This window comes from Gastrolobium bilobum, unplaced genomic scaffold, assembly GCF_033153095.1.
Source record: "Gastrolobium bilobum isolate Gb01-03AN ecotype WA unplaced genomic scaffold, APGP_CSIRO_Gbil_v1 utg11324, whole genome shotgun sequence".
NCBI lineage: Eukaryota > Viridiplantae > Streptophyta > Magnoliopsida > Fabales > Fabaceae > Gastrolobium > Gastrolobium bilobum.
In genome coordinates, this window is record NW_026897832.1 from 243,208 (window position 1) to 270,406 (window position 27,199).

General features: G+C 35.4%; 1 protein-coding gene across 1 annotated transcript; it reads right to left on the reverse strand.

Moving 5' to 3' along the window:
- Positions 1–1,520: 1,520 nt before the first annotated feature.
- On the reverse strand, positions 1,521–26,679 carry LOC133310679 (callose synthase 3-like). Its single transcript, XM_061511640.1, has 44 exons — positions 26,656–26,679; positions 26,272–26,525; positions 26,065–26,165; positions 25,685–25,809; positions 25,515–25,608; positions 25,265–25,375; positions 25,070–25,186; positions 24,631–24,723; positions 23,134–23,225; positions 22,241–22,367; positions 20,785–20,922; positions 20,579–20,655; positions 20,404–20,497; positions 19,624–19,746; positions 19,393–19,510; positions 17,189–17,360; positions 17,026–17,068; positions 16,852–16,904; positions 16,698–16,758; positions 16,350–16,431; positions 16,219–16,268; positions 16,052–16,138; positions 15,494–15,628; positions 15,306–15,400; positions 15,121–15,205; positions 14,857–15,017; positions 14,506–14,629; positions 14,279–14,385; positions 14,047–14,185; positions 13,816–13,967; positions 8,587–8,696; positions 8,360–8,488; positions 8,145–8,213; positions 7,823–8,009; positions 6,380–6,533; positions 5,704–5,823; positions 5,509–5,627; positions 5,345–5,428; positions 4,364–4,476; positions 4,055–4,284; positions 3,005–3,805; positions 2,853–2,903; positions 2,371–2,556; positions 1,521–1,909 (listed from the first exon to the last, which is right to left on the reverse strand). Exons 2-44 carry the CDS (start codon positions 26,468–26,470, stop codon positions 1,661–1,663), a joined length of 5,757 nt encoding a protein of 1,918 aa, XP_061367624.1. The 5' UTR covers positions 26,471–26,525; positions 26,656–26,679; the 3' UTR covers positions 1,521–1,660.
- Between the last annotated feature and the right edge of the window lie 520 nt (positions 26,680–27,199).

Genomic DNA, 27,199 nt, shown 5'->3' on the forward strand with positions numbered 1-27,199 from the left:
TGAATTAAAAAGGAAAAAGAATATTTTAAACTATTCACAGATGAATTCGGACATTGTTTCCGAAAACATGCTCAGTGAGTCATTAACTGTACAATTTTGCACGCAAAATCGTAAAACTTTTGAACTGAATACTTTTGGTCTAAAAATGACTTGTATGGCATATGTTGGACTTGAACATACTTTTAGAACTTTTTCAGGTTTCTAAACTCTACCGATTGCCTAAACGGCGGTACAAATATTCGACAGAACACGTTTTACGAGATTTTTGCAAGAAGTGTCAGACTACACAATTTTCCATTCTGAACTCATATTTGACATCAGAAATCCAAATTAGGTCTCTAACATCATTCGGCTCATTTCCGAGCTCTACCAGTTTCTACACAGCAAGGAAAAATACCCGGCAGAAGTCATTGTTCATGACCTAGTCATGATTACAGTCTAAATACTCAAAATCACGTTCAGAATCTAATTATGACATTCAAATCCTTAAATTAAATCTCTAATTAAGATTTACTAGTTGAGGTCATTACACCGGTGAGCTACCCCGATATATTATTATAATAAATAATATATTTTGTTTCGACTAGATAACATGAAAGATATAATTATATATGGACTGAATGAATTTCATGACTGTTTTTTATCTGATGAAGGAATACAGAATGATACATTTATAGTCTCAACATTTGGACATATTTGAATTTGAAAAGAATACATTTTATAATTATAAATGAACCAAGTCAAGCTCAGGCCTAGCCTTTAATTTTTCATAAACAAGTCAGTCAAGCCCAGAATTTAGCTCGTTCCAAGCTAATGGATCAAACCAGACTCAAAATATTTTTCATAGACTTGACTCGTTTAATCTAAAATTTGACTCAAGTCAGCTCATTTACATCCCTACGGAAAGGGAATACAATTGAAAGGCAAGAGTTGATTAAGAGTTTGGGTTGATCCACCAACTCGTAGTTAGTCTCACATGCAAAAGTACATTAGCTTTAAACAAACACTAGGGCTATCAAAAACAAAGAAAAGAAAAAACTTGGTCTTCAGCGTCATATAATTTTCAAATAAATAAATGAATTAAGTGTTCATCAAGATTATATACCACATTAAAAAAAACATTAACTTATAACCTACACAAATAAAGTGGGAAACAAAGGGATTGACATTTAGTACAACTCTGTTGTGGAAAACAATCTCCAAGGCTGCTTGTGCTTTTGTCCTTTTGAGTTAATTCAGATTTGAATTGAATCATCTCATATTCCCTCTCAACATTATCAGAGAAAAACACAAAAACAAGTCTAATGCACCCTACACAAATAATGATAGGCCCCATTATAATTAATGTTGTCATTCTCTCAAGGAAGATGAGACGTTCCAAGTCCCTCCAAAGATGCATAGCAAAGGGCCCAAATATCAACGAACAAGACCAAAGCGAATACGCAAGTGTCAGATGGTCAAGGGATACGAAAGGTGAAGCCAAATTTAAATCAAAATTACTTTCATTGATGTTTGACAATAATAATAATAATAATAAAATGCTGTAACGAAAGTGAAGCCTAGAATCTTTCTCATTCCTAGTCACTACTAGTTAGAATTGTTACAGAAAACCTTGCTGAAGCTGTTAGTGCAACCAGAACCAAGGATTTTATTTAAGAAACTATTCCTTGTTGCGAGAAGAGCGCTCCTTCCTTTGGCCTCCAAGAATACGAGAAATTTGCAAACCTCTGCTGAACGCTTGGTTGAACAGCATACGTGTTTGAAATTCTGAAACGAAAGGAAACCAAGCCAGAAAAGCAACAGGAGTGAACAAAAGTAAACCCATGACAATCTCGTAACTGCGAGCAAGAGTTTTTACTGATCCCCAAAATCCAGCTCGGCGTACTATAGGTTTTAACGCTTGTGCAATCTGCAAAATAAAATAACAATGACAAAGACAAAGAGAAACCTAAACCACAAACAAGTTGAAAAAGATAATGCAATAGTATAATTATAATATATCTGCCCCATGATACTAGACAAGAAACAAAAGGGAAGATGAATAAATAAATAAATACACTTAACTAAAGACAGATTATATACAAATATTACCCTAATTTGATATCTATGAAATTCAAAATCAAAAGTTAATGAGTTCACAAGTCCTTCCAGAAGTTCAGAGTCTCTGGCTAACATTCAGAAAATTTTCACATAGATGGGGGATATAACATGATCCGTGATGTTATGCGGGCCCTTTACCCTGCCCGGTAGTCCTTTGTAGTTCCCGATTTTTCACAAATAAATAACTAAATAAAATAATTGGGGATATAGCACACCTCTCCAAAAGAATATGCATTAGTTTAGTAGGGAGGGAATGGAAACAAAATTCACCTGTAGCATTCCCCAACCAGTTGGCATGAAGGCGAGAATGCAAACAACAATATCCTGCAATGTCATATGTGGAAGAGCAATCAAAGTAACAAGAATCGAGACAAAAGTTAGGAATATCAATCCTTTGATTAGTCGGAAGACAAGTTGAAAATTTGCACTGAATTTACGCCTCCCAATGGACACCGTCTGAGACAATGAGGAAAAAAAACTGAAATTTGTTAGACCATAAGAAAGTAGTGTTTGTACTTTGTAGGCAAGAAAATGAACAAGACCCTCCTTATCTTACTAAATTCAATATAAGAAAACTCCTAACACACAATGCAAAGATGAGCAAAGGCCCCATTGAGACAATATATTGCATCCATTGTGTAAGCATATATGTAAAATTATAACATGCCCCTACAAATAATTTGTACATCGTGGAAGCATACATGTACAATTATAAAATGCCCCTACAAGATACAGAGCAGCTTGTTACTAACCTTCATGACAAACAATATTACTAAGATCACAAACCACGAAATGCCATAGACCTGTTAGCCAAGGAAAGGATATCCATTATGCCATTCAACTCACCAAATTGTGGTAACAGAGATAAAAAGGTAGGAAAAAGGGAACATAACTTAAAACTTACCATAAAACTTTTTGTGCCCTTCTTCGTAATCTTTAAGTGATAAACGAGACCATACTGGTAGATAAAAAATCGCAATGATAACAATATCTCCACTATGATTCCCCGTATTCCTGAATATTGGAGATGCTCTTGTTCCTCTTCCCACCAAGATTCCCAACTTTTTTCAGGTGGTACACCTATACCTCCTCGGTTACTAATCCATTTATTCCAATCAGTCCAATCATCAACAATTTTCTGCCATTCAAACCCAGAGGGATTGAACAAGAAGGGAGCAAACAGCCAGGTGCCCACCATAAACCACATCGATATGGTAATCAAGACATAAGCAACTGCAGTTCTGTACGTATGACCAAATATTTGATATACAATAAGCAATGTCATGAGCTCAATACCCTTGACAAAGTGGCTACGGGAGTAAAGTCTATAATTATCAGCAAACTTAGCATGGAAAACCACAAACCCACGTCCTGTGGGTCTATATTTTGCACCTCCATGAAGTAGTGTCCTTCCAAAATAGTGAGTCTTTGTCCCCAGTGAAAATGTGAAAAATACAGGGGCCAGCTGCAACTGCATTAAGATGAACTCACTGAGTGCAGTTCGGAAGCCCCTTTCCAAGCCTATTTCCATCAACATGGGCAAGGCCATTAAAAATCCAATTTGAACAAATGACTGAGAAGCCAGAGCCACTTGAAGAGGCTTATTGTCTCGAACGGCTTTTTGTGTACTCAAACCTTCTTCAAGCCCACTGAGAACAAGATAAAGGCGACCATAGAGGAATACATAAACAGTGAGAACGGTTATCTGCACAGAATTGAAAAGGGGGGAAGGCTCAGAAACCCATTATATAAAATCTAAAAAAATATGACCATAGAATTTTTAGTTCACATTGTACCTCCCCTGGTCTTTAAGATCAGGGAGCTGCTCTGGGTAGGGGGTTCTGTCCCCCACCTGTCATTTCCTATTACCAATAGGGCTCTTCCTAGTTAATTTTAAAAAATAAAATAAAAATAAATAATATGCAAGTAAATGTTAACTCTGGTGATAACATACAAGAGTGCTGAAATAGAATCCAACAGTGGTGAAGTAACAGGACAGCATTCTGAAGAAGTCAAAACGGTGCCCAAGTCGGTATACATCTCGACTTAGTGTTTGCTCTCCATTGCCATTGGCTATCTTTGCTTCAAACATAGAAATCTGGTTGAGACCCACATCTCTTCCCTTCCCAACTTGTATGTATTCATGATGAGTAACATTTCCTTCACGGAGTGTAGAGTTGAAGCCTGGAAATAACATAGAAAAACTCTGATGAAAATACAATCAAATACAAAGCAAATAAAAAGGAACTGGAAGACACTGTACCAGCAAAAATATCTTCACTCAGATTGATAACCTTGGAGGCTTTACTGACACCCCCTCTTGTAAGGTGAAAAAGCCTATCAAAGACATCAGGATGACCATAGTGGAAACGAACCCTACATGAGCAGAAAAAGGGATGCAGATTATACATTTATTTTTATGTACTCAGTCTGCCCAAGAGAATGATAACTTGGACTTCCAGCAGAAATCTTATGTATTTGTAGAAGATCAGAAAGATTATTTTCCAGATGTCAAATCTCTAATTCCTCTCTAGAATCAATTAAGAATCAATTTTGCATTTCATCTTTATTAGGAGTGATTTGCTTCCTTATTTAACTCACATGTGGTGTATATATATTTTAACCTGTTATTATTGTAATACAATTCAATATTCAGACTATCAAGAGCAGGTTTGATTCCATTGTCAAATCGGAAGCTCCCTCTTCCAAAAACCATCACCAACCAGTATTTACCACAAAAATCATACCTAGAGTTCCGATCATCAATGTAAAGGAACCGGTCGACGCAAGAGAAAATTTTCAACTAGCGTTTCATTCAACGAAAATCATACTTAATAAACTCTTATGTTTCGTTTACGCTTTTACTCACCCCTACCGTTTTTACGTAAACTCTATGTTTTAACAACATTGGTCATCAGCCTAATCCTATCTATAGAAGCAAATTCAATATTCAAATTCCTATTAAAGGAAAAAATCAATCACTAATTAATAGGAAATAAAAGCGGAAAAATTCTAATCCTAATTTCCTACACAAATAAATATTTGTAATAAGGACAATCTACCAATTTCTAACAGATTTAATATTCGGTTTCAATTTAGTTTTAAGAACTTGCTCTCTCTTTCTTTCTCTCTCTGTCTCTCTCTAATTTAGTAATTCTCTTAGAATTAGAAAGCAGTAGGTTTATTCCAAATTTCTGTCCATATGATCCTGCACTTGGAAAGAAGAACCAGTAGAACAAATTACCTCAAGGGATTAGCCAACAATCTCTGACCAATTGTCACGAAACTTGTTTCTTGATTTGACATGAACCATGCAAGGGAAGAAACACTAAAACCAGAGCAAGACAATAGTCAGAAAAACAACGGAAATTATAACTTGTAGTTGCAAACACACCGATATGGATTTACCTTCCAGTAAATATATGCTCCCTAAGTCCAAGAATACTTGGGAACCTCACACCGTCATGCTTCTTAAGAAATTCTTGCAACAAATTTCTCATTTTCAAAGCTTCTTCCATATAGTTATCCTATAAAAGATACAACTTAATCACATGGTATGATGAGACCTTATAATGATGAGCTCTTCTTATATGACCATCGTACCTGGTTCATATCTATTGTTTGCAAGCCTTCTCCACGTGTGAAAATTATGGCATGATTCTGATTTTCAGGCTTACCCTCACCCAAAATCGCTGGTCCAGGTAGCTTTATTTTATATATGACCTGATTAAGACAATCAAATTGAGGATTAAGTAAATATTAATGGATGTTATTACGAAGTAAATAAATGATAGCTTAGACAACATTTTGTATCAAGAGTTGTATTAAATTCTATAGATACAGTACGCAACATTTTTTCCTATCTCAAATTAAATAAAACAAACAATTGTTTCTTTATATAAGTTAGAGCGTATTTAATTTTATTCAAAAAAGTTACTAGAAAGTAAAGAGGGACACCATTGTTTCTTCCTGGCTTGAATTAACTAATACAGAACCATTGTTTCTTTATAGAAGAGTTTATTTATGTTTATACAAAATAAAATTTTATTTGAAAGGAGAAATTTGAAGTTAGATGCTCAAAGCTGAAAAATATATTCCTACGAATGACTAATTTCTATCAACATACTCCCCAATCGAACATCTAGCCCAAGCTCTGATTAAGGGAGGCTACTTGGAGTATGGGCACGCAGGGTATCAGCACTCAGTTTCCGGATTCTAACCTAGTAGGAAAACTGAAGAGAAAATCATATACAGGCTTCATTTACCAAAATCCAAATACCTGGTCCAGATTCTGCTCAGGCTCCGAAGAATTACTGGATTTTGGCATAGCCTTCACCAAGCAAGAGTAGTAAACCTTGTTGATCTTTTTCTGTCTACTGTCTTTGATAGGTTCCTCCACCTCATCAATATAGGCAACTCGAAGTGAAGGATATCTGCCAAATGAAAATATATAAACCAATTAATAACCACAAAATATTTTACAAATTTAACAAAACAGACACATTAGGCACCAAGACTAAAACTCTTGAGCCTCTATTAGAAATGTAATATATAAAATTATTAATGTGACATTCACTTTGTTGAAATATATAAAACCATTAATGTAGCCTCACTCAATAGCTTAAGCTTTTGGGTTGAATTGGTTCTTTACATGGTATCAAAGCCTCGTGTCCCAGGTTCGATCCTCGCCGCTCCCCACTTTCTTTCAAGTGGAATTTCTTTGTTCGCACAGATAGTGGACCTGTGCATTGTCCACCCTTCAAGCCCAGTGGGCTCTTGTGTGAGGGAGCGTGTTGAAATATATAAAACTATTAATGTAGCCTCACCCAATAGCTTAAGCTTTTGGGTTGAATTGGTTCTTTACACACTTAATAACTTAAACTTTTGGGTTGATACGTGGCGTTGTGCCTCTAGAGCCATTGCCCACTTTTGGTTGGTAACCCCATGAATACTCGAAGAAGCTTTTGCTTGAGAGGGAGTTGACAAATTATAGCACTCACACAGAGGGAGATTCTTCAAGCATTCATGGGATTATCAACCAAGAGTGTGCAAGTCTTGGTTTCAAACATGGACCCAGAGGCACAAACCCAAACACTAATCACCATCTTCAAATACTTGGCCTAGCTAATAACCTAGCTAGCACAGGCCAATCAATCATTAGCTCTAATACCACCGTGAATGTGTTGAGCAATAATCCACCACAACAAGTAACAACGCCACGTCTCAACCCGAAAGTTTAAGCTATTAAGTGAATGTCACATTAATGATTTTATATTTTATATCTCTAACACACTTTCTCACGCAAGAGCCCTTAGGCTTGTTCTGCGCATAATACACATGCCTATTTTTTTTTGGTTTTCCTTGAGTTGATTTTATCTTACTTTTTTATTTTTTATTAGAAAACGGAGACAGTGATAATCAAACTCATGACCATTTGATCACATAGGCTTTGATACTATGTAAAGTGTCAATTCAACCCGAAAAACTTAAGTTGTTGAGAGAAAACAAATGAATGGTTTTTCTATTTTATATTAATATTTCTAACATATCCCCTCACATAAGAGCTCAATGGTCTTGAAGGGTGGACAATGCACAAGCCCGCCTACTTGTGTTAAGAAATTCCAGAATTAAATATTTATTAGAAAAATAAGAGTGGCGAGGATCGAACTTAAGACCACTTGGTCATAGATTCTGATAGCATGTCACAACCTCCAATGCTTACCTTGTCATAAGCCTTAATATGTCATGTGCACGAGCAGCACCAGATCGCTTGTCAATGCCATATTGTTGGCATGATACCACGTATGTGAATTTCATATCAGCTACTGCTTGACACTGAGTCCGCAATGACCTTTCCCCCGTTGAGTTATCATCTGAGTTTTCTATGACTTTATAACCTTCCATCAAGTCTGCCCATTTATATCAGCCAAAACCCAACAAAAAAAGCTACAAGCTGTAAGTTTCATTAACTAATAAAGTGACAACCAAAGTACATGCAACTAAAGAAATTCCACTTAATCATTATAGAGAGAAGGAACAGTCACCTTCATCTTTGACCATATCAAGAAAAGCTTGGAGCTCCAAAGCTTTTCTATAATACATCATACCTCTTACTGCATGAATAAGAATACTTCAGTCAATTGCAACTTTAAGTGACATTCTAAACTCTCGAGGCTAGAAAATAACTATATAAAATAAATACAAAAGCACTTAAATTGTATATGTGCATGCATGCTTGTTCGTGAGAGAGAGAGAGAACCAGTTCTAGTCAAAGTTTGCCCTCTATATGATGCCCAAAGACGAAGTTCTTCTAACTCGTCGGATTCATTCCCTTTAAGTTCCTCCTCACTAGAGCACTTCACTCGCTCAAGAAAGTTGTTCCACTCATCTGTGCATCAATAACCAAAAAGATAACAAGAAATGCATTAGATATCCCATCCAATTTTCACAATTATATAGCAAAGAGATTTAGGGGTAAAATTGAACCTGGAAAAATCTTTTGCAAGTAGAACAGTATTGAAACACCATCTTCATTCGGTGAATCCAAATCATGTAATGAGAAGAGAACCTCTTCTGTATAATATGGTGTTAAAACCCTATAACCAAAGTCCACAACAACCAAAAATTAATAATAAAAATGTACATGCACCTAAACTGATAGGGATTTAATAATTTTAAACAAATAATTCTCAGTGCTCATGCCATTAAATTAATAATTTGAGTAAACACCCTTTTTAGTCCCTGGCAATATCTTCGAAGTCCTTTTCAGTCCCTGGCAATAAAAAAGGACCAAATCGGTCCCTGAAAGTACAAGAAAAGGGCCACTCTACATATTTGGGAGTTGACATAAGGACTAACATGACCCTTTTTTTGTAATTTCAAGGACCGATTTGGTCTTTTTTTATTGTCAGGGACTAAAAAGGACTTCGTAGATATTGACAGGGACTAAAAAGGGTATTTACTCTAATAATTTCAACGGGATACAATTTAAAGCTGAAATACAATAAAATAAAATTATGAAGCTTTTAGCCAGACACACTATGATGGATAATACAACTTTGTTTCTTTCTTGTCAAACCTCCAAAAAAAATATTATCCGTGAGAACTTCTTCAGAAAACTAAACATTCAATTCAGCCACGCCTTTCACAATATTAGAATAGCCCATAAAATTTACAAACTAAAACTTCTGGTCACAAAAGTACTTCACAGAATTTAAATCTTGAATGTTTCACATGCCAAACTGAAGAGTTAATTATGCATACTGTGAAAAATAAGCAAAATCCCACAGAACTTTGAATCTTCAGTCAACAAGAATGCAAGAAAAGGAACAGGTTAAGATAATGCAAATTGCAAATTGGGAGGGGATATTTCCTAGATCTATGATACGTAACTGAGTCAGAGAAAAGGAAAATTTGGAAAGGGAACTTGTATTAATCATATTGAATACAAACACGGACCCAATATAGCTATTACACTGTAGTGTTCAAGGAAAACTACAAGAAATGGAAAGGAAAATTACAGAACAAACAAAAGTTACAAGACTGGGAATTAAGAAAAATGCAATATTGATATCCAAAACAATTTGAGAGGTTCTGGTTCTCTCCCATGAGCCCAAGAGTCACAACTTTCCAAGATGACTCCAAATGATTCCTATAACACCTCATATATTTGAAATGAATATTAATAATTAAATTGTGGGTTAGAGGGTATGTTTATGGGAAACTCCGAGTTTTAAGTCCAAATACACACGAAGGGTAAAACGGTAAATTGACAAATGCGTAACCCTGATAAGTGAGATGGTAAAATTAGACCTCATTTGAGAAAAATAATACTGGAAATGGATTCAGAACGAAATTTGGAGTGGATAGGCAAGTTTCTGAAAAATTGATGAATAGTGATTTTTACTGGATAAAATACTGCCGTGAAAATTCCACCGAGTAAACCAGAAACAAGATTACTGATCTAGGATTTGATTATATGCTGAAAGAGGTATATAGAGTTAAGAAAAGTGATTGTTCGAAATATTTAGTGAATTTTAATGGTTTTTGGAAAAACATGCCTACAGGGCACAACTGGGGGGTAAAATTGTAATTTCACCAAATTACCGGGAAACTCTGGAGTCACCTGTTAAAGTATAAGTAAAGGACTTTAGTGAATATTAAATTTTTTATTTAATGAATGATTCATGAAGTAATTGGAGATTAGTGGGTTAAATGAGTTTAAGTGAAAAACCGACCAAGTGGGACCCATCCCACTTAAGTGAACTAAAGCCATATGTGCTTAACACTATTTAGTCACCTCTTCCACCCCCAATTTTGTCCAAAACCCGCGGCCATCACAAGGTATAGAGCAAGTTGGCATTTCAATTTTCCTTCATCAAATGGCTTAGTATCTTACATGAAAATTTAAGTAAAACACCTAGTGAACTCAACCCACACCTCCATTCTCCTTGAAAACCTCTACATCTTGAGATATCTCTCCTTGAAAGTCACAAAAATTTGAAGAAAGTGGAACCATTGGTAGTTGTTGCTTAATTGGTTGCTTGGAAGTCATTCATAAGGGGCTTAAGCATTGATTTGTGGTAAGTTTCCATACCTTTTCTTGGATTTTCCTTTGGATTGAAAATGTGATGACCTAAGTGTATGTGTGAGTTGATTAGTTGGAAGCATGTAATGGTAGTGTCTCTTTGGAATTTAATGCTCACGATGATGAATGACGATGATTGAACCAATAAAAATTATGGTGATATAGTTTTGTAACTTAGACAATTTTTGGATGGATGAATGTTGATTTCTTGTAAAACAAGTTATTGAGGAATTGTGTAAATAAGTTATGGATGACTTGAATCATTAATAACAAGGTAAAATGAGTGTGTAATGCATGTGAATTGGTTGGAAAACCTTTGGCCCCTTTGATATGCATCTTCGGCCTTAGACCAATTAATTAGGAAAAATGGTGCAAAAATGTGTTAGGACATATAATCACGAGGTGTGGTGTGTGGATGACTTGGTTGATGATCTAAACAAGTGCCATAAATCATTGGAATGTTGAAAAATCACTTTGGACTCCTTTAAGGTAACCCTCGGCCATTATAGTGTAAATTGGGAGAAAATGGTGCTAAATTATAATGCAGAGTAAATAAGGATTGTAATGGTATTGAAAAAGGTTGTGTAGCCATAGAGATGATTGGATGTAATTAAAACACATTGGGTAACATTTTTGGGCCTTGTGGCCGAACCTAAGGTATTGATGGGGGGATTGCATTGTATTGTTTTGTTGTGACTTGTTGGACAAGTTATTGATGACATGGTTTGTACGATCATGTAGATTGTCTCCCTCGAACCCAATCGTTGAGGACTGACTCTTGGAGCTCTTTTGGGATTGCCTTTGATCCTTAACCATAAGGATTTTGGTAAGTGCAAAACTCCCTCTAATGTGTAATTGCTTGATTGTGAATCATGATGATCCAATTGGTAATTGAAATAGAATGACCTTTTGTTGTAGGCATTTCGTGTGAAAGTGAAAGTTTGGGAGATAACTTGTGGTGGAAGCTATCTAGATTGGAAGCTTCTACAAGGTAAACTCTTTGTCCTGGGGTTAATCTTTGTTTGTGCTCCACCACGCCCATTGGGGTAGTGATTGGAATTTGTGGATTGTAATGGTGTGTAATATGACATGCTCATGCATTTTGACATGATTGTTTGATATATGTTTTGATATACCTGTATCTCTGGCCAATAGATAGATTTGTGGGGACTTCCATTGGATAGGTCTCTGTAGGGAGTTTCCATTGGTATAATGCCATAGTGCTGTCTTCGTTTTGGGAGCGGTACTAGGAATGTCTCGGGAGTTATAAGATGGGTTCCTTGAATTATATCCAGGGAATATGTTCTTGGAATTAGGCCCATTTTGATTGATTGATATATGACTTGTTATATGTATATTATTACTGCTTTGCATTTGTGTGAGTCATTGGGTGGAGTGACCCTCCAAGACCATTGGTTTACTGAGATTGTCAAATCTCACCCCGCGTTATAGGGTTTATATTTCAGGTACCACTAGTGCAGCTGGAGAGGCATTGGGCAAGAGGCCTACTTAGGACTTCATTTGTGGATTTGGAGTTGCATCCGCATTTTGGGATTTTAGAGTGGTTTATTTATTATTGCCTATATATATTCTTGACTTAATGTATGAACATTTTTCTTGCATGTAGGATATTGTCATGCTTGGTTGTTCATGCTTTTGTACTAAGTCAAGTAGTTTTAATTTTAGTATGGATTGTATTATGTGAAAGTAGCGAGGAATTGTAATAGTTATATCATTAATGTAGTAAATTCTATTGCATCATTTAAGGATCTTGTGTAATTAAACATTGATGTATATGATGAGAAGACAATAGGCTTATTCTAGGTAATGATGTGATTTTGATTATGGTAAATGCATGAAAATGGAATAATGTGATTGAAACAGATAGTAGCTTGTAATATAAGTATGATGGATAATACCTTGGAAATTAAGTAATGATCTTAGTTGTTGTATATTGTGGGTTGTAAGAGCACCAAGGTTTGTTGAGCTTTTGTGTGCCACCCTATGGTCAATTAGGTGCCTTTATAAGAAATTGGAACACACTTGTATAACTGGAATTAGTTAATAAAACAAAGGAGGTGCTGTCGAAATTTATAAGAAATTGGTCCGATTTTTACCTAACTTTGGGAGACCATACCTCATTTTAAAGCCTAGGATGTCAGCTATACTGACTTAAAATTTGGCGTCTTTTCGAGTTGTAAAACACCCTGTGTGTCGCAATGAGTGATGGCTGCCCAAAACTAGCCATTTGGACCTGCATTCGGGTCTGGGATTCAAAAAATTCTACCTCCCTCATTTCTTATTAAAATTAGGCTTATGATATACCAAATTGAAGGTCTAGGTGTCTAGTATACTGTATAAAAATTTGAGAGCAATCCGATCAGTGGATCGTCTGGAATTCCAGGAGCCGTGAGGGATGTTGGTGAACCTGTAGAGCTGTGTTGACAGATTTGAAGGATCAACTTATAGCGAGAACTCCGTTTGAGGCGTGTGATACCTTGTTGGAAAGCTTGAGGAGTCTAGTTTAACATAGTAAAAGATGGAAAATTATTAGTGAGTGGATCACGCCCAGTTTTGTTTAAACCGAGGCATACTCTAGTTTGGAAATTATGTCATTGAGTATTTTGCTTTGTTAGTTTATGGGAATCACCTAACAACCTTAGATAGGTGTTGTGTGATAGTTAAAGCATTAGTATTTATGTTTCCGCATTAGTTTTGAGTTACGATCACAGTTTGTAAATTGTTTATATGGATGTTTTTATAAATGCGAAGTTTTGTAAATGTTAATAAAAAGAAAAAGTTTTCCCATATTTTTAAATGAGCCGTTGTGATTGTAATTGTGTTTACTATCATAATTAATGAAAACACACCGGTCCGGGGAACGGGGTGTTACAATTCCCCCCTTGCTATTAATAACCAGTTCCGTAAGATGGGTGTGACTCTAACTACCCAATTCCCATCTTACTAATTCCCTTCTAACCAATTGCTGCTAACTCAGCATTGGTAATTGGAAGCTGCAATATACCCTCCCAAATCTATTATGTGGCACATCCATATCAATCTATAACTTAACTGATTCACAAATTTCAACAGGAAAACATAAGATTTGGGACTAAAAGAAAGCTCACGAGAATGAAAGCATGTTGCGAACTTTTGGTGCCACAGGCATGTCCATAAACAAAGAATTTGAGAAGAAAGAAATACGCCTTCTTGCTTCTAAGTTAGATGGTACATCCATTGCAGATTCTTTTGTCGTAAGTAGCAAGAAAAGCCGATTAATCTAACAAAAAATTAAAGAAGTCATGAAAACGAACATCACCATTCAAACTTTAAGCAGAAAAAATCAATTGGTAACAAACCTTCTCTGTCCAAGCTGGCGTCAATGGTTCAATTGGAAAATTGATAGCTCCTTCAGATGCAAATAACTGGTGCCGTGGCTCAGGCTCAAGGGGAAGCATCCCCTCATGTCCGTATCCTCCATGGCTTGAATCTACCAAACTATTGAAACAATATGATACAATCATAATCAAGGGGGGAGGAAGAAGATGCTTGTTAAAGAGGTAGAGACATGGGGATATATGCATGCATCACCTAAATATATGATCCTGATCCTCCATCATTATATCTCTTGTCACAACCTCCAGCATGTCCTGGAATAAAATCACAACTTGGTCCCTATCTTTCTGACTATTTTCCAACTGCAATAATTTAAAAACCAGGGTAAGATTTTGACAATCACTCTGAAAAGGAACTAAATGTACTAAACAGATGTACCTAAAAAAAGTACTAAATTGAGTAAAAGAGTGCTAAAATATTACCAAATATTTTATTAGCTGAACAAACTGTCCATAGAGGCTAGGAAGAGCACTCATTTTGAATTCAGATATCAATTTACCCGCTTCTATATGTTTGTCTACTTCATCGAACATGTACTCTATAACCCTGAAATGAAATATGCCAACAAAGTTAAAAGGAATTAGATAAACAGGAACGTTTTATAAGTCAGTTTGAACTTGAAAAGATATATCATCAAGAGTGATAAAGCCAGCTCTTCCCCATAGCATTTTATCAAGTGGCCTATAATCACTTAACATTTTGAGCTAGGCAGGAATATTACACTAGACTATCACTCAGAGTACAACTACATCAAACTGCTTCAAGCGACTTACGGTATCTCCCGTGGCCCTTGAACCATTTGGTTAATAATGCTCTTAAATGAAGCATAGCACTCACGGACAGCACAAGACATGTAGTCGTCTGCCTCAATTCTCTTTCTCAGCTCTCGATCCTTTCCATTGCTGTCCTTGGCCATATCTAGTGCAATTGGGATCTAAAGAGCATATAGCCACAAATAGAATTATTCAATGATTTATGGAAATGAAGGTAGCTAGGTCTCAAAAAGAAGTGACAATAAAAAAAGAAAGAAAGAAAACCTTGCTAGCAAGTAGAAAAGGGGGCCATTGTATAAGGTTCAACTGAGTATCAGCCCAATAAGGAACAAGCAAAAGGTCCATCTCCCTGAATAGTATAACCATCAGCACACTACTGTAGAAAAAATCCAGCGGTCCAGCAAGAGAGAAAGCAGATCAAGAACCAGAATACTAAACCCTCAAATTACCTATTACTAATAAGATCTTCCTCTCTGAAACTAGTAATTATTTGGTTCCACAATTGTGCAAACCTTGCAGGTTCCTTCCCTTTGTTTGATGGGATCTGAATCGATCGGCCAAAATAATGTTATCCAACAACAAGATGCTCTAATTTTATATCACAAGCTCAAGTGATTATAAAAGTAAAACAGTTAACCTCAGCAAATCTATGAGAAAAAGCGGCCTTTAATCCTTTTTTCTTTGGCTCCTTCGTTTCCTCTGGAATCAAACTGGCATTGAAGGCACCAGGCAATGATTGAAAACGAGACCTAAGCATTCCTAAGGTCCGTATCTGAAACCAAGATAAGCAGCTAAGATGCAGAAAAATAATTATTGTTTAAGAGCAAAAGATATTTTATTCAATAGTCATTGTTCTATGCATGCAAGTCTAGAACTAATCAAGAGTTATAGTGATGTAGACTGAGCCCATCTTTATTTCTCCTCGCATACACCTTCTTGATTGGGGGCTTTCTAGTAACATGATTATGGACAGATAACATTGCTTTTAGTGCTGTACTGCCCAAAAGTGAAAGAAAATTTGGAGAAGCGACAGGAACAGAGGAAAAAGAATAAGCATATCTATTATTACAGCAACAATAACTTCAACCTTCTTAGATTTCCCACCAAAGTATATCCACAAAATAAAAACAAGAAAAACTGAAGATCCATAAGAAATCACTACGTCAGTGATCATTGGAGTGAACAATCTACTAACCTCCCCAAGGCGACGGAATGCACCATAAATCCCACCAAATAAGGTTGAGAATATGGCATACCAAATTTGGGTATCCATAAAGTATACCTGAGAAAAGAAAGGAGTTATATGATTATGCTACAGATATAAATAACATGATGTGAATCAGGTATGTCATAAACCCTTACAAGAATAATTGGAGCCCAAAGTGCAACTACAACGCCAATATTGTTCCTAGCTGCAAAGTACACAACCACTTATAAAAAAAACTTCTAAGAAAATGAACTAATACGAAAGCCTGAGCATTCAACCTTATTACCATGGGGAAAGAATTCATGCCACTGGAAAGTCGAGATTTTTACACTCATTATAGCTTTCGTAGGTCCCACCAGAGGTTTTATCTATAGAAAGAATGTAAGAAAGTTTAAACAAGTAACAAAAAGTTGATAAAAGAAGAAATTCACTAAGATAGGAGAAGATTACAGAGAAAATGGAGGATACGAGATCCCAAAAAAAAAAAAAAAAACATATTCATAAACACAATTGTGTGAAACTGTAGAAGTGAATACGAATAAGCAAAAGACAATCACAGAGTCATCTGAATGAAATGAAAGATTTGAAAGAATATTCCGAGTTTCAGAAGGAATGAAAAGTTAAAACGTATCACCTCTATATAGTAACTGAAAGCCAACTTCGTAATTATAAGTAGGACCCAAAACACCGTGTACCTGATGTTATAAAAAATGATACATTAATATCAGATGCATAGGAATATTACACCATTCACAGGAAAAAGAAACTTTTCAACTTTATATTCTTACTTGAAAATCGAAAATGAGCTCTCCTGCATTCCCCTACCAACATACAGACGAGGCTGACAATTGTAAAGCACCGGAAACATCAAGTATGAACATAAATATCACAGTAATAATGGCACAAAACTGTTTCTAGGTGTACCAAATTGGAAAAAAAAAAAAGGATGAATCACTGCCTACCTGTGACCACCACATAATTAGCATCACAATCCTGTAGTTCGACCTCTCGAGAAAACGACGAATGAATGGCATCAGAAAGAATATCACAGCGATCATATTTGGTGACAGGTAAAAAACAACAGCCAAAATAAACAATGAAGGCGAACTTGAACCACTTCCAAACCAACTTTTGATGATTTGAGCAAACCCATGAGGATTATCCCATGAATACGCATAAGTAACTGACAGAACAACCACCCATGCTGCAGCTGCAACAACTTTTAGAATGTATCGTAACTTGACATAATGTGACATACTCTGGTGTGCTTTCCAACTTAGGATTACATCAAGAACAGCTGCCAAGTGGGAGGGGAGGAAGATTAACATGAGTAACCTCCACTTTCTGAAATGAAAGTATTCCTAAAATATACATTTACAGCAGGAAAAATAAAAACATAAAGGAAATAGATGTTGACTTCTTATTTTAATTTTCATGAAACCAAGTCTTAGGGGTACATATTATATAAGTGCTAATTGCTAAGACAAGGAGACAAGCCATTCTTATGTGTTTTAGAATAGCTTCCCATAATGAAATTTTGATCTGAATCTTGAATACTGCACCTTCAATTTACCACAGCACATACCCAAACAACTAAGTTGTTCAATAAAATAGTAACAAGACTATGACAAAGTATCCAATCACACTGAGGAAGTTATAATCAGGAATAGGATACTATTGACAAAGATCTAAATATCTAACAAGACAGAACATAATGAATATAGAGCATGATGACTCACTTCAAAGTCACATAATGGTTACTTTAGAGGTGTTTCAAGCTGAACTGTCTCAATTCAATTGGAAAACTAAATGAGTTATACAAGCGCAATGGACCCCGTAATGGGTTGATATTACACTGATGCATAGAAAGCACTCAAATAAAGCTATAGTATGATAATAAGGAAACTGCTTTGGGTTTAAATAATTAGTGATTATTGTAGTGCACTTTATGTGCCATTTGCTCAACAGAGCTATCTCTCTGTAAAACATAGAAACTCCTCCAAATAACTATTAGCAAGTGTACAACAAAAAAAAAGGAGAAAAATCCTGACTGAAATAAGATGCTCAGATAAAACTTTTGTTCAAAGACACTAGCTTAAGCTTCCTTGCGAGAATGTATCCAATGAACTCCTCAAAAGGGTTTCTCTTTCTCCTCTATTATGCTTGCTTTATTTTGCCTACTTCAAGAGGATATGTTATCCTTCAGTTATGACTTTTCCCTTCCTATAAAGGAACCCTTATTTAATAAAAAATAAACAACCTATAAGCATTGCTATAGTATTAAGGATACATTTTGTTTAAAATCATTGAAAGCTATAGCAATCCGAGAAGAATGCTCCTCCTACAGGATATAAAATAAAATATCAGATGCCTGATGACCAAAATACTACGGTCTACTGATTCTACCTATTGTCTCCACTCGTCAATTCCACTTGCTTTTTTCCTCAGTTTACAACTGCCCGCTCTCTTTTTCTATAAAGCAGTTCCACCACCCCTTGAAACCATAGTTGTCAATTCCAGATAGCAACACAGTGCAGTCAACCCCAGATAGCAACATAGGGAATAGCAGGATGGCCGCTATATCGAAGATTATGTATAAAAATGTAATTTATACTATATACATATAAATGCTTAAAATTAAAAAAAATACCATAATTAAAGACCTATTCATCATTAATAATATCAAAAGTCATAAGAGACATATTCTAGATACACAATCACCTTATATCAAAGGCATAATTAACAAGTCAATAACATAGGGCTGTGAAAAAAAAAAGTACAGATAGAGGACGTTATGGAACTGCCAAAAAAAAAGAGGCGGTACAGGTGCAGAGAATGGAGACAACACACTTCACAAACAGAAGGTGGGGTGAGAGAAGGGAGGCTCGGGGTCACGCCTTGAGAGAAGGGAGGGACACAACGGAAATGACCAAAAAACCCTAAAAAACTAGGTGGGTTGCGTCACAAAAATGGGGGGAAAGAGAGGTTTTTACCCGCCTGACAAAGTAGCAGCCTCAATTTGGAGCCATGGCATGGTGCATGATAGCACGACAAACCAGTGCAATTAACTAACCTGCTTGAAACTTTAAAAGGGACTGTTACGTAGTTAACCAAAAACTTTCACTAATTTAATCTTACTCTGGCAGTTACAACTTTCACTAATGTACAGCACGTAAGGTCAAAGTAGCACATTAGGTTACTATGTCAAACGGAAACACAGTTGACTAAATGCAGAAAGGACGAGGCATAGTCTCAAAGTCACAAGTTAAGCTGCAATATCATAATTGGATATTGAATTATAAGTGCAAATAATATTGGCTAGTACCTACCTTGGCCAAACTTCAATATAGCTGCTGTTATAAACACACTTAAGACATTCTTGAATACATCACCATTGAAGATTACACTTGGATCCCCAGATCCATTCCAAGCAATTATAATCATAGCCTAATGACAAATTAACCATTTTCAGGGGTAGATCTTATTTTGCAAAGGATTAAAAGAAAAATAAATGCTCACATGGAAGGAGAGAGCAATAAAATGCAGAAAAGATTTAATACCTGTAAACACAGAATGAAAAAACTCCACATGCGGTCAAAACTTCTGAAAATGTGCCAAAATGACCTTATCTCAACAAAATTCACTTTCCCAATCCCTCTGTCTCTGTTAGCTGGCTTGTCATCCTGTACAAGTTGTAGCAAGGCTTAAGATGCAGTGGCAGATATAAGTTTCGGCAGCAATGACTGGCATATACACTACAAACAATTCACATTATTCATAACTAAGCACAAAAGATTTTCTTTGCATTTTCAGCCAAAGTTCCAAGTATTAAGCAAATGATAACATGATTTTTCTTTTTGATGGAAAATGGGCATATCGAACCAGGAAGTAACCAGTATATCATTATATAGGGAACCGATGATTGACTCTGAGTCAATTTTGAAAACAAATCTAATCTAATCCCTAAAATACATAAACTATCAGATAAAGGGGGAAACAAGAGATAATTATCTTAAATACTAAAACAGAACATGATAGAATCCTCATCTCCTAAAAAGTGGAACTAAATTATCAACATCCTTAATCGTAGGAAACCAAGTTGGTGACAATTAGGAAACAACTGGATTAGGATAAAGGCCAGCTGTATGGCATGAGGGTCTGCAACAATAATCTCTCACTTAAAAGATTTTGGGGGAAAACTAAATGCTTATGGTCAACATCAGCATCAACAACACCTTTATCCCGAATAAGTTGGGGTCAGTAGTCAATGAACTCAAATAAAAAGCAAGCTTATCGTCAACATATGAGGAGAAAATCAGAGATTATTAATCAATGCTTACGTTAGATTTGTCAATATGTAGCTGCTCAGCTGGCAGACAAAAGAAATCAGCATCAGCACGCATTGGCCAACCTAACCGAAAACAATCGGCAGACCTACAATTATGACGTTAAAAATGAATTCATAGACAGGTATTAATAATGAATACTAGAGAAAGTTAAAAGAAATAATTATACCAGAAATATTCATTTAAATCATCATAGTTCCTCCATTGTGAATGCTTTGACCTTCCCTTTTTGCTTCGTCCAGCTTCCTTTTGAGCCAAGAAATATCAATAATTTCATTTTATCAATATAAAAATGAAAGAAATAAATTTTATATGGATGTGATGGCCACAAACAAAAATGAAGGAAAAGAAGACAGTGATTAATGTTAGAATAACCTTTGCAATCACATCATAAATAGGAGTGACCACTTTCCGTAAGAAGGCCTCCTCTTCACCTCCATATGCTGGCTTGACATTCTCTCCAGTCATTGGACTTACATTACCAGCAAGCATACCATACAATTCAAAAGCCATCTACAGAAGCCATCATGAAAAGATCCCAAATGTTAATATTCAACAAAAGTGGTAAGTTACCATCAAAAAGTTTCATTCGACACCAACATATAATTATTTATAATAGGCAAAGGTGATAATGTCAGAAAATGCCCAAACCATAGGGAGAACACATCCACACATATATGAGAACTAAATGTTCCAATGAAAATAGCCATAAACAGCATATTACGTATCACTAGGAAACAAAATGACAACAATAAAAAAATTTGTATCCTTTTAAACTCTTGTATGAATTAATTTTATAGAGTCGCTGGATGAGGTCGTGATGCTCTTAATTTCCATCCCGCTTAGGTTTAAACATCAAGAAAGTACAAATAGTTCTTATAAGTGCACTTTGTGTTCCTTCTTACTTCTCACAGAAATTATCCTTTTTAAATTTAAACTATTTTTTCATTCAGAAAAAGAAACATTAGATAAACCAGGAAAGTACAACTAGGTAGGAACAATGAAGCTATTTGGTAAAGATATCAGAATGTTTTGTACCTAAGACAATGAATTCACAATATCACAAGGCACAGCCAAATCAATATTTATAAAAAAAATTAAAAAAAAAATGTGTTTTTTGCATTATATAGATACAGAAATCCGTAAAGGAACAATTCCCAACTAGAAAGCACTAATACAGCTCCCAAATGCATATCAAACATAAACCACCACATAAGTCACAGGGTTAAAGCATGTTATTCAACAAACTTGTTCATATGAAAATATTACTTCAAAGGTTTAGACATGGCTTGATTACCTTGAAAATTTCATGTAGTGAAAAAAAAATTAAAAACCCTTGTACAGTTATGTCATTATCACTTAGCAACCTATGGTTTATGAAGTGTCATTGTTGGGGCTCCATTATCACTTACTCTCTCTATTTTGAAACAAAATGTGATATAGTGCCAAAGCAACTAAGGGTTATCCAACAACTGGTCCAAGGGATCGTGCACAACAGTTCAAACATGGGTTTTTCTTTCTGTCAAAAGGTTTGGAATCAATGGGAAAGTGAAGATCAAAGGAAAGAGGACTATGGAGAAAAAAGGATTACCCAAGCAAAAGAGACAAAGAAATGGTAACAGGAAAAGTTTGTTATTTTCGTTCCAAGGTGAAAACTGTAAAGAAACAAGCTGATGCATGCGCAAACACACAAAATATACAGGAATCAATTAGTTTGAGAATGCATCAAAACATTTATAAAAATCAGGAAAATGGGAAACAGCAAAGATGACCCAAACATTTCTGGAAAAGTAAATAAACATCATAGATTGGTTGAAGTTACAAAGCATACATTATGATATATATAACAAAGGCATTCTGGCATGAATCTTAGGTTGGCAGCTTCACCCCATATTAGAAGATACAGACCCATGTATAGTAGTTTGCGCTGCTGCATTTCTTGCTGTATGGTTGGTAACCTGCAATATGCATCCACGAGGTATGTTACATGGAGAACTGAGACATAAGAGTTAAAACATGCTACAAATAAAAACCCAGACACTGAATCAGAACTCACATATCAATTTAAATACCCACACACAGATTTAACATAATCATAGTGTAAAGCAATCAATTCAACCCAATAGCTTAAGCTATTAGATGAAGTTCATATTAATGGTTTTTTATTATATTTCTTTAACACTCCACCTCACACAAGAGCACAGGCTCATCTACCTGTGCTAAAAAACTTCACAATATCTAATTATTTATTGATAAAATAGAGGGTGCACACAGATTTAACATAATCATAGTGTAAGGCAATCAATTCAACCCAATAGCTTAAGCTATTACGTGAAATTCATATTAATGGTTTTTTATTATATTTCTTTAACACGCCACCTCACACAAGAGTCAATACAGAGAACCACCTACCTATGCTAAAAAACTTCACAATATCTAATTATTTATTGATAAGATGAGGGACAGTGAGGATCAAACTCATGATCACTTTGTCACAGTAACTCTGATACCATGTAAAGCAATTCAACCCAGAAGCTTAAGTTGTTAAGTGAAGATCATATTAATGATTTTATAATATATTTCTCTGACACACAAGTTAAACTGTACATCTCCAAAGAAAATAGTTTCAAAATCTTGTCGCTGTATAGACTTAAACAAACAGCTCCTAGTCAGCAAGACAGTAATTATATTATCTTTCAACATTAGGACAACAGAAACACTCACCAAAGACTACTTTTCCGATCCAAATACTTGCACCACTTTTTATAATTCTTGAACAGTTTCTTCATCACTTCTAACAGTGCAGGCTCATCCAACTAATCAAACAAAATTTACTAGTCACAAGCAGAACTGGCACAAATTACAGTATGCATAGTGGTACTAATGAAAACTGAAAAGAAAAAGATTGGGTTTGGTTTATGTTCCGTTTTCGTTTTCATTTTCATTTGATATGATTTTCACTAATAATTACTTTTCATTTTGTTTCCCATTTTCAAGAATTTGCAAAGGAAAAATAGTTAAAACAACAAAATCTGTTTTCTGTATTTCCTTCACAATATCATGGAAACAGGAAACAATATGAAAATAATGTGGCACTTTAGTAATTATAAACGAGAACATATCAACTGAAAATGAAAACAAAAAACAAACCACAAACACCACCTTACATTGTTCCCAAATGAAGATACATTGTCATCAGAAATAAAGAATGGAATGTTTATGTAACGTGCAGGCCTTGTGAACTCCTTAAAAATGAAATTCAGCTAAAAGGCATACATTTACAGCCTGAGGAAAGAAATAATTTGCACACATCATCATCAGTATTAAATGCTTCTTAACAAAAGAAATCACCATGCATCTTAACAACAACCATTAACACTGCAACTTGAGACATTAGTATTAAATGCTTCCCCCACCCTCCAACCATAACAGAGTGCATTTATATAAGAAGTTTTAGAGAAGCGTTAAATTTTATGTATTAAATTGAGCATGACAGACAGAGCCAGCCTTCAAGATTAAACTGTAAACAATATAGTAAAAACTTCAGATGCTCCATAATATCAGAAACAGTAAAAAGGGAACAATAGGAGAAGCAAATGCTGCATAGTAGCCTCTAACATAGGATCAACCAACGAAAACACTTCTTCTGTTTTCCCTCATTTTTTCTTTTCATGTAAAAATATTAAACAAAAATAAACAATTCTTTCTGAAAAAAGTTAGGGCCTGTTCGATTTCTATTTCTAAGAGCAGTTTTTAGTTTTTCGAACAAAAAAATTAAAAAAATTGTTTGAAAAGTGTTGTTTTGTAAAAATACCTTCCCAAAACAATAGCTGTTTTTTAGTTTTTAAAACTAAAATTGGAGAACTTAGAGATGTTCTCAAAAATTGTCTTTTGGTTTTGTTGTTTTTGTGGTGGCAATTTTGTAATAATGAAATTTCATTAGTGGCATTTTCATAAACAAATCCAACTTTTTTTTCAATTTTAAATTGCTCTACGATCGCATTCTTGTAATTATGAAGGTTCATTAATGACACTTTTATAAATAAATCCAACTCCTTTATAACTTTAGATCCAACTACATTAAAACAGTTTTATAAATAGATTAATGACACTTTTTATTTTAAAAATTTACAAAACAGTTTCAAAGAACTAAAAAACAAAATTAATTCAAACAGACCGTAAAATTGAAAATGTGTGTAAGTACTTCAATTAAAAACTGACCTTTGGCTGCTGATCAGGCTTTGGAAATTGTCTTATGTGAACATTAGCAAGCAATAAGATCAAATGCTCTCTCTGATTTGCAACATTGTGCTTCTGCATTTTTGTATAAATTATATATTAAAACCATGAGGAGGCAATGAAGAAGTTAAAAAAAAAAAATACAAGACTGTTCAAACAACTAAATGTTGCAAATATAGAATGTATAATTTAATAATTCTGATATATTTCATTTTTTATTCTATTAGACAGATTATAGGGAAGATATGTGACAGATTATAGGTCTGATTTACTCCTTATTTGTTTCCCTATATTCAGCTCTTTATTAGGATTATTCACATATTAGTTTATACACCATTTGTAAATGACCATTCAAGTAAATAATATTCAGAATTCCAAATTCCAACTACAAATAACCTCACAGATCCAGATTGTGTTTTACCTGAAATCCAAACATCGATCCAAGCCAATCTAGAATGTCTTCATCTTTTTTTTTCTTGTAGTCCTTAGGCCAGGGAAGACCCCTAGTGTTACGAAGAGCATGTACAGTAGCTTGGATCTATAAAGAAATATGAATAAGTATTCTCTTAAACACAAGGTAGCCAAAATTACAAATGCCTCAAACTAAAGATCATGCCTCAGGAAATTTCATTATAGCCTGATTTGCACTATCAGGATCAAGAGGAAGAATATTGTAAGGGACTAAGATCTCAGTCTTCTCAGCAACTTTATCTTGGGTCTCCAAAATCTATTACAATGGCAATTGCAAATAAATCATACGTATAATGTAATAGCCAGTAAAAATGTAGCAAGTTATTAGAATATGGATTCACATATAAGGGAACACCAATAAAAAGATAACATCTTAGGAGCTATAAAAAAATAACCTCGCGATCAACTTCCATAGATTGGGTCACGTTAACAGCCTTCAAAACCTCGAAAAGAACATTAGCAGTCTGATATGCCTTGGTAAGCTGTGCACTGAAAGAAGAGACAAATTATTAGTCCTACAATAGCCAGAGAGCATATCACATTGAAGATTATATAGAGACTCTACCGGTCAGCTTTATCAGCAGCATTTTGTAAAGCTTGAATATATTTTTTGTAGTAGTGCTGATAGAAACTCTGCATCTCACGAGCATCACTTTTCTTTACCCTTCCCTTCAGTGTTGGATCATTTTCCTAACAATGATGGAACAAATTGACAATTATGTAGAGAGAGAGGCTTAGCATGAAATAATTTAAATTAGTATAGAGGAGCATTAGAGGCAAGTGCATTTCAAGATGGCAGGCAGCCCATATCAAATATAGAAAACTTTGTTTCCTCAAAAGACCGATAAAGTAATGCAGAACTTATACACGGACAACAAGCAGGAAGCATGATGTTAAGTGCATGTTGCAGAGGCAGAAAAAAAAAATACGCATGAGAATGGTTACTCTTTCAAGGCGTTGAAGAAGGGCGGTTTTGAATTGGCGAACACCACGACCGCTTGAAGTGGGGTCCAACCTATGAGCTTTCTCAAAGGCATAAAAGCGGCCTGCAAGATTCAAGATCAGGAAACTTAACATGCATCCTGATACCAAACAACAACAACAACAAAAGTAAGGATTGAGAACGGAACTTGAACTTGAACTTGAACTTACAGAGATAAGCAACTCTGGGATGGGTCTTCTCGATTTCATTAGCAACACGAAGAATGGGTGCAACCTCGACGAGAGAAGAAGGCACAACTTCACTGTCAAATATGGACTCTCCCAGGTTCCCAGCAGTCTGCGTCCGCATGATCTGCCTCCGCGGCGGCGGCTCCGAGGGCCCCGCCCCCCTCGAAGACGAGGACGACATTCCGATCAAACTGTCTCTCTCTCTCTCTCTCCTTTCTCTTCCTATCCTGTTATAACTATACATACAGCACAAACAAACGCAAAACACGAAAAGAAGAATCAACGGTTAGAACAAGGTGGTCAATAATAAACAAAGAGAAGGACTAAGCTGCATTGCATAAATTATCTATGAGATAGAAAAAGTACCATCCGAGAAGGAAATAAAAGCTAAGATTCTGATTCTGATTCTGATTCGAGAATATAGAATATGCAGTGCACACTGCACAGCACAGCACGTAGGTAGTTAAGATGCAGCAGCAGGGATGGAATGCGATGCGATGATGGCTATTGATTGAGGAAACCCTAGCAGCCCAAATGCAGATGCAGAGGCAGAGGCAGAGAGTGGAACTGCAAGCTACTTCGGAGCGAAGCAAAAGGTTGGTAATAACAAAAGAGAGAGAGAGAGAGAGAGAGAGAGCTCAAGTTACTATTGATGCTTGCTTACGCAGCACAATCACAGCAGACAAAGACACTTTTATTTTCATTTCTTCTCTTATCTTTTCTTTTCTTTTCTTTTTTGTGCTTCTATGACTGTGGGGTGGGGTCACACTCACAATCTTTTGCAATTTCGGTGTGTCAAAATGGACAACATTTTCCTCCATATAACGCTCTTGCCACTCTTATCATGCTTCACAGCTGAAGTGCTGAACTGAACTTTGCTTTTTCAAGAGTTAACTTTATTCTTTTATTA

Coding starts and splice junctions, on each gene's coding strand:
- LOC133310679 (XM_061511640.1), bottom strand. CDS start 26,470: ATGTCGTCCTCGTCTTCGAGGGGGGCGGGGCCCTCGGAGCCGCCGCCG. Junction 14,186..14,278: donor GATCAGGATCATATATTTAG/GTGATGCATGCA, acceptor TTGTTTCAATAG/TTTGGTAGATTCAAGCCATG. Junction 3,806..4,054: donor GATTCTATTTCAGCACTCTT/GTATGTTATCAC, acceptor AATTCTGTGCAG/ATAACCGTTCTCACTGTTTA.